Source organism: Melospiza melodia, chromosome 12 (assembly GCF_035770615.1).
Source record: "Melospiza melodia melodia isolate bMelMel2 chromosome 12, bMelMel2.pri, whole genome shotgun sequence".
In the NCBI taxonomy this organism is placed as follows: domain Eukaryota; kingdom Metazoa; phylum Chordata; class Aves; order Passeriformes; family Passerellidae; genus Melospiza; species Melospiza melodia.
Window position 1 is genome coordinate 22,729,455 of NC_086205.1, and position 12,640 is coordinate 22,742,094.

Genomic DNA, 12,640 nt, shown 5'->3' on the forward strand with positions numbered 1-12,640 from the left:
GCAAACTTACTCACATAATTTGACCATCTTTCATACACAGTCCCACGCTGAGAAACACCTGCCTGTCACCCCAGCTGGAGACAAATCCACCCCTGCGAATTCCTGCACTGAGGTCTTTTATTATTCAGAGGAAAAACACAGAAATAGTGTTAGAAATGTCAACATGTTTGGGGGTAGATGCAGATGGCAATCTTCTTTTTTTTTTTTTTTTTTTTTTTTTGTCCTTGTTTCTCTGGATGCCCTATTCCAGTCTGGAATATACCAGCTCATTTCTGATTACACATTTCAGTATTACATATTTCATCCCAGCTTCTTCATCCCATCCCTGCTTCTGAGGTTCTGTTTAGCTATTTTTTAATTTTTTTCCTTCCTTGCCTTTTTCTTTCTTCCCATTATGCTTTAATGCCCTGGGATCTCCATTACTGCATCAGCAGCTTGAGAGGCATATGCTACAGCTTACTGGCAGAACCAATTATAAATAAGAAAGAAAAGCAAACAAAAAAGCAAATGAATATAATTCTAAGCCATTCAGTGCAATGTACATTATACACATCTTCATATTCCAGTTTAATTTCTGGCAACAGTATAACTATGCAAAAAGACATTGTCTAACTCACTCTGCTTTCACAAAATGCCTCTTATTGAATTCCAGCCCACAGTGCCTTCTGTACAAACACTCTCACAAACTCCAAAAATCATATTCAGAGCACAAACAAATAAAATGTGCTTCTTAATCAAAGTATGTAGAATCTACTTACATTAATGGCCAACATTCTCTTTTTATTGCACCATGTTATAAAAATACAAATTGATACAAAGTAAACTAATTTTGCAAATAAGCTGTTTTATTCAGACTCAACCTTCTATAAAGTGTTATAAAAATCAACCTTTCATTGCAGATTTCCACAGAACATGATATTTATTGGTTTCTAGAAATCACTGCATCAAGTTTCTATTATTTCATTGTCAAAAAAAAGAAGTAGTTACTTAATATTCTGCATTGACTAGCTATCATTTTTGGCAACGTGATTTTACTACATGAAAATGCAGAAGTAGATGGAATGACAGAGTCGTCACTCAGGCATCTCAAATTCTGTGTCAAGGCTTGATAAAGGTAACACAACTTGACAGCTGCTCTTTTGCATACAAAAGGCAGAAATACTTGCATATTCCATCTGAGCAGGTAAACTCTGCAAGGTGCTACTGACTAAACAAAACCAGTTTGTGTTGAGACCAGCACGGACACTGATAACAGCACCTGGGCATTAATCTCACAGGTACAGCAATGAAGACTCACAATACATTACCACACACCTGGGTATGAATGCAATGCTAAAATCTGCCCTTACACACAAGAATATTATTTTCCATACCTTGCTAAAACCCCCAAAAGTATCTGTTTCAAGTGTCTTAACCTGTGCTTGCTCACGCTGCAGTGAAGATGCTTGGATGTGAAACGTTCCCTGAATTCAATACAGCTCCTCTGGATAGGGAATCACATTCATTTCCTATTTGTCTCAGAATTCCAAATCACAGCATGTGTGATAAGAGTATGTTGCATATTAACTCATGTCAACTGCAAATGGAAAAGACAGGGAATTTGTGTTCATCTTATTTGCCCTAAGTATAAAATATTAAGGATTTCCTTATTTCCCCTCAAGTGGATTCATACACTACAAGGTATTTCAGCTGCTGAGAACATGAAATAAGACAGCACCAAAAAAAAAAAATAAGCAGTATCCAAAACTATCTCAGAATCCTCAGTGTACAGGCTGAAAACACCAAATGTTTGGGAAATATTTTATTTACCTTTTTAAGGATAGAGGCATCAGCAGTTTCTGTAGCAAGTTCACCAGAAAGTCAGACCTGTCCACCACTTCTTGGGGTCACCCACACTGCTATCAGGATTGAGCTGCACAAAAACAAAGTGGGGCTACAAGGGATGCTAATTAAAAACTGGAAATGCACTGAGAGCTCAGACAAACCCTCAACATGCCACGTTCCTGTGCTAAGAGCACTGGGTGTTGCACTGCTCTGTCACCAGCATGGTCAGGGGAGTACAGCCTCAAATGGCAGAAATTTAACAGGTCTCTGCAAAACAACTGAAAAAATAAAAATTCTCTTCAATTAGTGCCTCAAAGCATCACATTGCACACCTACAGCTCTGCATGGTAAAGGCAGCCACTCTAGTATATAATAGCATACATAGTAACAGTCAGGAAAGGACCTTCTTCCAAAGACCATGCTTTGAAATTCCACTCAGTCCTATCAAGTAATCCAGATGAGGTGGTGTAACACTGTCTGAACACTTGAGAAGTGTTCCATAAACATTAAAGGCACCACACATTTAAAAGAAAGACCAAGACTTCATTTCCAAAGGCTTGCTGGAAAATAAATCAAAGAGAAGCAGCTTAGATAAAACCCTATCTTTTTTTAACCAAATGGATTAGGCAGATGAGGAAGCACACAATACATTTACACAGCAAAACTGTTGTTCCACACCTTTATTCTGATTAAATTTCTTAAATTAAGCCCTTGTATTAATTCCAACCTGTGAAATTTATAAAAGTATGTCTGCATTAATCCAACATTCATAATAGGTACAAAGTTAATTTTAGATTATATCACTTGTACATACACATTCATATTCTGCCCTGTGGGCTTACTCAATGCTTACTAAGAGACTCCTCCCAATTAAAAAAAAAGAAATACATTCTTGCTTGTAATAATCTATGTTGAGAGATTAAAGAAAATAGACTAAACTGAAATAATTGATCTTCTGATACCAAATCTTGTGGGAAATTCCATGAATAGTGGCCAAATTCTGCTGGCCTTGGTTCTGTGGAATAGTACCCTGCTAAGTGATTATGGTAAAGCCAACCGTGTTGGAAAAAACAGTCCAGTAAGGTCAGTAAGACTGAGGGGCAACATAATCTCTTTTGCAAATCCATGCAGGTGTACATTTTCTCCAGTTATGACAAGAGTAGAAATAACCAGCAGCAGTGGGATTATAATTAGGAAAAAACAAAGGCTTAACAGCACCATAGTTTTAGTAAACATGCAGTCTAATTCAGATATTTTAAAAGCCTTTGTTTCCCAAATGAGTATTCATTATTCTTAGGCACTTCCTAGGCTGAAACGTACATGTTTAAGTACAGGTTTGCGCATGTGCCTTTCGTCCTTGCCATTCTTAACAATGTAAAACAATGTAGGACAGCAGAATTACACACAGAAGTTTGGTATTTAGCCAATATGGAGTGAATGCTGGATGGCTCCTGCAAGATCAGAGAATTTCTGTGCTTAGATATTGCCTGTTTTATTTTGTAGACAGGTAGTACCAATCCTGATTCTTTGTCTATAATTTCTTATTCATCCAACTTCAGAATTGAATTCAAATAAACTTCAAAGGTTTATTTCAAAACTTTCAAGATTATCACCTTTCTACAATGCTACTTTTGAGGGAATTTCCTGGTCCAGACATTAGAGAGAAAGAAGATAGGAAAAAAAAAGGCTGTTTCCATTCAGTCAAGCTATAACTGAAAACCTGCTGCTTACATGTACTCAGAAGTGAATACTTTGAATTTAACAGATGATGTCTCCTTACACTTTATCCATCGGATCTGAGCAGGACTTTTCCACCACTTTCAGCCCTTTATTATGGTCAGCTGTTCCAGGAATAATAATTAAAACTTGAGGGAGGTGAGTTGAGAACTGAATGGGGAACAAAAGGCATGACTGAGATCAGAGAGAGAAAAAAGGGGGATTAACTTGGGGGGGTGGTTGATGAATTAAAGGGGAGCTTAAGAAGTGATAAGGAAGCAGAATGGAGACAGAAAACTAGTGGGAGTGGCTGAGAAAAAGGTGGTGAGAGATGGGAAAAATCATCTCGTTGCAAAAAAGATGTGAGAGAAGATGAATGCAGGGGATTGGAGAAGATGGTGTTAGAGGGAGAAAAAACAGCCAGAGGGTTACTTGTTATCCAAGTAATTTTTAATATTATAGTAACATGTAATAGACCACAATTATGTTTGTATTCTATATTTTAGACATTTACTTGTGTTACTGGAAACCCTGTCTCAAATTGTGTAGATTCAGAGCTCCAAAACACAACGCCTTACTTTGTTTTGAACTCTAATAGTACAAGGCTAACTGGTTTCCAAACTCAGGTCCCAGGCATGTTGAAATGAGATTGTTTTTCTTATCACCCACTCTTCTGGGACAGTGTGACACTGCTGAAATGTTACTGAGTGGCAAAGGGGAAGAACATCTCCCACACTGAGCTGGTTTGCTGGGACAGCCACCCAGAGGAGCCACTTCTGAGTGCCACAGATCCCTGCTCCCAGCACAGGGCCTGCCCGGGAAATCTGAACTGCTCCTCGGAGAACACAGACCAGACATTTCTAGAGCATTTATCAGCTTTGAAAGCCAGAATGAGCCATACAATTACCTTGCCTTCCTTTCCACTCAACACAAGCCACAGTGAGACCCCAAAGTCTGGTTACAGTAGATGCATTTATGGCCCCATGTGTGCTGATGAGGTGAGAACCTCCTAAAACATAAAGAAATCCGGTGACTGGGGACCAGGGACTGTACAAAAGACCTCAAAAGATAAAGACATTCGTTTCTATGGCTTAAAAAAATACTTTATGGCTTGAAGGACAAATCTCCTCATACAAAATTTCCAACATATTATACCTGTGAAATCCTAGAGATGGTGTCTGAGAGTTTTTGCTAGATGAAATGATGGCTACCTTTTGAATGTTTACAATGAAAATGACTACACGAATGTAACAACTCAGAAATACAGAGAGAATTTCGGAGGAACTGTTTCTATGGAATAATGAAACACTTTCTCTGTGAGGGTGGCACAGATTGCCCAGAGAGGTTGAGGAATCTCCATCCCTGGAGTTATTCAGCAGTAACCTGAGCACAGCCCCTCCTGGGAGGCTCTTTTTAGGTGACCCTGCTTGAGCAGGGAGGTTGGAATAAATGACCTCCAGTGGTTCCTTCTGCAATACCTGAGATTTAACCTCTCCCCACCTACTGCTGCAAGAACTGAGGTCAGCTGCAGTGCCTCCTTTCATATCTCTACACTGATATACTTTCCTAAAAGGGAAGGGAGGCAGTGCAAAGAGTTTGCTATTTTTCTCATGTAATTATTTACATGTTTATCTTGATGTATCATATCACTGCAAGCAAATTAATATTTGCACAACCTTCTGAAGATATAAGGCATTTGTGTGTTTGCATATTAACACAGCTACTATTTTTCTTGGATGATAAAAACAATTCATTGCCTTTTTTAAGGTTAGTACTCAAAACCCAGCTCCCATGTACTTTTTATTCATCTGCCTTGATTGTGCTTTAGCTTTTTTATGGACTCTTTAAAATACATACTAATAAAACCTTATTGGCTTTTTATTATCAACTGTCTCAACATACAAATATTGCAGGCTGCAGGGATTTTCTGGTCACTGTGAGCATGACTCTAGATTAAAGAGCAATCAATGCATTTGTTATACTGTCTCTGGCAGTTGATGCTGCTGAAAAGCTAACACATTTTTAGTATCATTCAGGCAATTTGCAAATGTACTTCTGCCTTTAAGGGTGCTCTGTTTATTCCAGTACAACACAGGAATGAAGTCAATCTGGGTAAGCTGCTATGATTTACTAACACCTTCCTTTAGCTGATGTTTCACAGCTGTTTGGGCAAAAACTCTATGTTAGAAGCTCACCAGATACTTAGGACCTTAACTTGCTGTAAATTCCTTGAAGTCAATACGTAGGATTTAAAAATCAATGGAAGGATATGGCTCAAAAGTGCTTTTTTTTCAAAGCTATAATGGTACAAATATTATCATTGAGCATTCACTTATATGTAAGATCTGAACATTGAAATAAAAGCCTTCAAAAGATCTACAAGTGTGAGATGACATTAAAATCAATGCATTTAAGTCCCAAAATAGCTCATCTGATTCATCTCACCAACAAGAACATCTGATTGTGTCTAGAATAGACAGACATTTACAACAGCCGTGCTTTTCCAGCAGAGCACTTTTAAGTCTGTTAGTTTAGAAGTGGTTACAGGAGGACATTAGTGAGAAAACAAGATAAATATTTTATTTTGGAATTACAGGGTTGAGAAATCATCCATGAGAGATATTGCTTCCACCAGATTTCACTGATTTTGCTGAGTACACTTTGGTTGCATTAGAGGTGGGTTTGGTGGAACATTCTAAGGATGAGGAAACAGTTATTAAATTCACTTGGCAGAGTTACCAAAGGTGTTAATCTCTCTTTTGGTCTCCTAACCTGGCCCTTTATCACTGAATCCCATCAAAAATTCCACAGTGAGGCAGCACTCAAAAGAAATTAAGCCACTTAATGAGCTGTTAGAAGAGTGGTCCCTGTCACAAATGCAATTCAGTTGTAACATGCACAGTACATCCCCAAGTCCCCAAAATAAACGTACAATTCAAATTCAAATACTCCAACCACTTAAATCTTACAATAATAAAAATGATGCAGACAAGGGGTGAACCTGCATCATGAACAACATTACTCTCCAGAAGTCAAATTCTCACTGCACTAAACAAAACTGCTGCCAGCATTAGCAAAAGAATCATCATCAACTTTGCTGATCAGATGGCAAGGAAAGCCAGGAGATAATGATAAGTCCAGACAGTCCCACAGACTGGTGCTGAACAAATTCCCACTGCAGAGGCTGCTGTACAACTGCACAGCTCTGCCTCTGCTCAATCATCACTTATGAAGAAATGTAACAACAGCACAGCTGTGTGTACCCAGTCCTGGGCCATTGCTTGGAGAAACCCCTTTGTAAGGACTTTGGAAACAGAAACCCAGATCTGTAAACAGCTCATTTCTTGCTATGTGAACTTTAAAAAAATTTTTACCAAATTGTCCATTCAGAAATTTTTCTGAAGGCAATTTTTAAACATTAATACAGACACTTTTTTTCATTTTTATTCCAACCTGAAATGTTCTTGTAATGTTTACATGGCAAACTGGATAACAATACATTTAACATTTCCATTAAATAAATTATATTTAAATTCTAAGTATCTATATAAAATTAATTATTTAAGCTCTGAACCTAGAATCATTTTGAGACTGTAAAGCCCAAATAGGACTTAACAATTTCAACTGTTTGTATTATTAAGACCTGCAGTTCTCAAATGGGTATAGCATCCCCTCAGAGGACACTGAACCTCTTGATGCTTTCACACACAGATTACTTTGGCCAACAGGCAATGGTGTCATTAGAGCCTTCTACCAATGGAAAAGCAGATCTGCATTTTAGCTCTGCAATGTGCTTCACCAGCTTGTGCCTCCACACTTGAATTCCTGGGGAACAGATGTTTGTTTTCCTTGTGCTTTCCTGACAATGACCCAGGTCCTAGATGTGAGGCCTGATGGAACGAGCCAGCCTGGAATAGTGGGTGGTGTGGCCAAGAGTGATGGAATCCCAAAACTTTGCCCAGGACTTGGAGGTCTTGCTTTTATTTACAGCTCTCTGGAAGTTTAGAGAGCTTGAAGTGGGATTTTTTGGTAATGTTTGGTGAAAATTTTTAAGGCCTCCAGCCTTATAAAGACTAGGCAATTCTTTCATTTAACATAAACATTCAAAGCATTTTTGTGCAAGTGTATTTGCCGATTCACACTTTTCAAATAATTTGAAATCATCACAAAAATTTCCTCTCCAAGAAACATCAGAGAAAACAACTCTTTATTTTCATACAGAAATTGAAGAATCAAAGTTTATCTGTATTGTCAGAACTGAGGTATTTATTGTTCCACAGGAGTAAAGGTGTTGGATTGCACCCTTAAAGGTGTTCTGTGCATTTCCACTCCGGTGTTGGATACCCATGGAAACACCACATCCTTCCTTACTCTGAATGGAGTAAGGAAGAAGATGAGCTTGCTGAAAACATTAAGAAACTTGAGTCATGTTTTTCTGACAGAGGAAATCTCCCCTAGCTGCACATCTGGGGTGTCTCAGAACCAGGGCTTCAGCACATACCTGGTACTCCGCATGATTGAGCTCTTAGCCATAAAAACATATTTCACATACAAAAATACAGCAGATGTCCTTCCAAAAAATCATCTCTGAAGCGTTACTCCCTCTCTTTAGGTTTTATACATTCAGGAACAGGCATTTGAGATATATTGTGAACAGTGCAAAATACTGTTTGACATTTCTTAAACCACGTGTTGCAGTACCTGTAAGCGCCAGCTGGAGGAAAGGCTGAGAAAGGTTTGATCCTCAGAACAATTCTGGTCCAAGTTGAACTTCTGTTTAGAGAGTTGTAAACAAATGTCTTAGAATGCAGAGAATCCTCTCATTTCTTTCCAGCTAAGGCAGTCTCAAACACATCAAGTCCTGCTTTGAAGTAAACCTGAGCTGAATTGATGCTGTTCAGCACCTCTGACAAAGCTGCCTGAACAGTCTCATTTGACTGATGTAGTTTGCAGTGCTCCAGTGCCTCCAGCAGCACTGAAAACTGGCTGGTCCTGTCATCCAGTCTGTAAAGAATATTTCTGAAAGAGAACAATAGAGAGAATGGTAAGATTTTTAGTCAAAAATAATCCATCAGATGCCATCAAGAAACCCTGCAAGTATCAGCCACAGCTTACAGATGATACATATTATGCACAGTAAAGCTGACCCATGGCAGATTGAGAGACAAATGCATATTTATTATGCCTCTATAAACTGAATTTATTCACTGAACTACATGTACTTACATTGGAGCAGTTACTAAATCCATCAAAGAAGTCTCACATTCCTCTCTGACCATTCAAATTTTTATTCAAAAGCATAAGCCTAGACCTATCACACCCCTCATGAAGGATTTTGTGTCTCAGATGAATTCCATTTATTCCCCTCTAAAAAGAGTTTGGTTACTGCTGTGAATCCTCTGCATAGGTTTGTTTTTGTTTTTCCTATCTGCTCACATTATTTATTTCACTCTTCAGAGGTGAAATTCCAGCTGCATTGATGCCAATGGTAAAACTCTCCTTGCCTTCAGCAGAGACTTCATTTCATCAATAATCCTTTGTGGTTTCAGAACAAGAGTAACCCACCTTTAATGTCTCACACTAGAGGAAAGAAACAGCACACACAGCTAAACCCTTGTGAAACAAAATCTGTGTTACCCAGTAATATCTGCAAACAATTTTAATGGTTTGTAGAAAAACAGATGCAAGAGTATTGTGTGATCCCTTGGAAATGTAATTTGTATGAGGTGGGGAAGGCTCAGAATTCAAAGCTAGTCAGTGATTTTAATGGGGCTCTTTGAAGCAGGCTATAAATGTTATCCAAAACCAGGTGTAATCATTATACTAATTAGAAGAGCACATAAACATCATAAACCTCCACCCAGGAGCTCCTTTGATTGCAAACAGAAGTGAAGGAAATTTGAAACAGGAAAGCTACAGTGATTTGGTGCAGGACCTTCTCCTTAAATACAGGACAGGTGTTCAGGGCAGGGAGAGGCTGTGTGGAGAACACAGCAAGAAACAGGACAGCTCCCACACTTTGTTAGCAACCTAATGGCATGACAGAACAGGCCAAATGGCAACTCCAAATTAGTAATGAAACTGCCAAGTTTATTTACAGAAGACAGATGAACACAGAAGTGCATCTTATTCTGTGAATCACCTAAGTGCAACTCTGCCTGGGGGAAAGGTAACAAAGCAGACCAATAAACGACACCACAGAACACCCACAATCTTTTGCCATGTTTTCCAGCTTTAAAAAATGTTTTGAATGAGAGGTCATTTTTTTCCAAGATACGAAATAACTCCTGTCCTCACGAGGCAATTTTTCAGTCTCTGTTTATACTGGGTATACACCCAAAGCCAGCAGTGTGCAGAGGGAATGATGAGTTTTTCATCCCCTGACAGCAATACATCCATACAGTTCAAGGGGTCTGCAATGCAATGCATTAGAGATCTAAACAGAAAAGGGAAAGGGTTGGAATCCAAGACTGCAGCAGCAGGGCAGTTTAAACAATAGGTCATCACTGCCACAGACCACTTAGACAGAAACAGGTGAGGAGTATGTGCAAGAACAGCTCAGTGGGGACAGAAAGCCCCATCAAGAGGGCAGAAACAGGCAGATGTGGCAACAGCATCCTCAGCTTGCACTGCAGCAGCCTCAGAACCACCCCCTTAGCTGGAGCTGATGCTACTGTTCCCTGTCTGTGGTGCAGCTCATACTCAAAGGTGACTGTCCCAAAGCAGCCTCTGTGACACAGTAAATAAAACTGTGTATGTTGAGAGCCAGATAAATTCTTGGTTGGTCTGTTTTTAAGGATAGGCTGTGCTATGGGAAATACTGCATTTTTCAAAGCAGGGACTGAGTTTGCTCCCTCAGTTCAGGGTCTCCTGCTGAGATCAGTGCAAGCAGAGCCAGGCTTTTGAAGAACTCTCCTCTGTAGTTCCTGGAGTTCACAGGGAGAAAGAAGGCTGCTCACAGCCCCTCAAACACCTCCAACAGCAAGGACACTGCTAATCACATTTCCTTCTACCCACAGGGGAGATCGGTTTGCTGGTGGCTGGGAGAGTTTGACTGAGCTGGAATTCTACTCCAAATGCCTACAACACCGGTGCCCTGATCTGTGTTAGGATATCTCTATTCCTTTAGGTCAACTTATAAAAACATCACAAGACAGCAGCCATCAGCAGAGCAACACTGACTCAGTGCCAGAAACAACTCTAAAGAGAGGATGGTCTGAACATTGGAACATTTGGGACTGCTGAGACAATGTCTGTGGTGAATAGGAACAGACCTCATGTCCCATCATCAAATGGACTCTAAACAAGGCACACAAGCTAATAAAGATGGTTTACCCTGACATGCAAGGGTGTTAACACAGTTTAAATCTACTGATGTGATTTTGGAATCACTGGTGATTCCACAGTAAATACACAGGCATGTGATCCAAGTGAAAACAAGAACTGCTATCCCACCCCACCTGAATGCAGGGCAAATTACTGTCTGATGAGAGCTTAGTTGTTTGATGAATGAGACAAGCAGTCTACTGTCATAATTTTAAAATAATATCTTAACTTCTGAAACAGTAATATGACTTCAGAATAGCTGATTACATAGTATAGCAGAACCTAATTTATATTTTTATGCATGCAAATACTAATAAGTAACATAATAAAGCACCTGGTTTTTTCCACTTTTCTGCTAGGAGTTCTCACTGGGATCTTGTATTTTCCAATTACTTATCTTCGCTTGGCAAGCCATGCCACCCCTTTGTTGCACAAAATGATTTCTCTCTTTATGCATGTTCATGAGAGTCAATTTATACAAGTTTACTTCTTATCTCTGCTGAAGCTTCATCAAATGAAAAAAATGGTCAGTTCAGTTTATTACTGCCAAGCCTTTACAAGTAAGAAAAGTGTTTTCATTAAAGATTACACACGGACTGAAAAACAAACCCCAGCCATTTCATTGACACAAGGTATCACCATGTGCCCACAACATGCAGAATGATAGCAAGAGACTTTAATTTACACTGTGAAATTCAATTACTTAAACATCCCTTAACACAAATTGGTTTTGAAGCCTACACCTCTAAAACAACTCCAGCCTCTGACCTAATTGCTTAAGTATCTACCTTCATCTTTAACTATTTAATCTTATGAATAAAATTCACACAGTCAGCCTGACTCCCACCAAACAAAAAAGAGACTCCTAAACAGAAAACTGCAATAAATGATTGATGATGCTGATGAAATTACAACACACATCATTCATCCTAATGGGCTTGTTTCTACGACACATCCCAGTGACCTGAAAAGTGGAACACTGAGGTAGGAAACTCAATTAATAACTTCAGGTAGTACCACTGAAAGAGATAAAAGGGCTACAAACAAACAAAAAAACAACAACAACAACAAAAACAAACAAAAAAACCCCAAAACAAAACAAAAAACAAAAAACAAAAAAAAAACAACAAAAAAAAAAAAAAACACAAAAAAAACCCCCAAAAAATAAAAAAAACCCCCAGCCTTAGCAAAGTAAAGAGACTATAAAGAGAGCCTCTGCTACAACTTATTTATAAATCCTTGGCAGGCCTAGGAACAGAAGCATTCCTGACCAAAATAATGCCATTAAATTCTGTTCTGCATAACCACAAATAAGGAGGCACAGTCACACTCACCAGACCAGAAGGAATTTCACAAATTCTTGAATGACAGATCACACTAGAAATATATTGACTTTAACACAACTTCAATATTAGAGCAACTGGACAGTACCAGATGAAACAAGATTACTACATTATTCTTGTTATGAAAAACGATTTTTTAGCTTACAAGAAAATTTTGTCTGTAGGTAATGTGCAATACAAGATGAATTATTCAGGCACTTACAGACTCCCATCTAACAGCCCACGTTAGAGATTTTGAAAAGTAATTATTAAATCATTAGGACATGATGGTAAGTCTAGTGCCCCACATGAAACGAGTGCAGGTTTTCTCGGTGGAATCACAGTAAAATTGTTTAGAGATAAATGCTGTGGGCAGCCTCTGTCTGTTCCAGTTATAACACAGTGTGTTAAGACTTCAGCATCCTCACAAACTCAATTTCGTAATTCCCTGA

General features: G+C 38.8%; 1 protein-coding gene across 3 annotated transcripts in view; it reads right to left on the bottom strand.

Annotated features, from left to right (window-relative positions):
* Positions 1–7,729: 7,729 nt before the first annotated feature.
* NAALADL2 (N-acetylated alpha-linked acidic dipeptidase like 2) overlaps positions 7,730–12,640 on the bottom strand; it is a 395,312-nt gene continuing 390,401 nt past the window's right edge. For all 3 annotated transcript variants that reach the window (XM_063167294.1, XM_063167293.1, XM_063167295.1), the window contains one exon: positions 7,730–8,559. In XM_063167294.1, the coding sequence (XP_063023364.1) occupies positions 8,361–8,559 (199 nt within the window). In that variant the 3' untranslated portion in view covers positions 7,730–8,360. The remainder of the gene's footprint in view (positions 8,560–12,640) is intronic.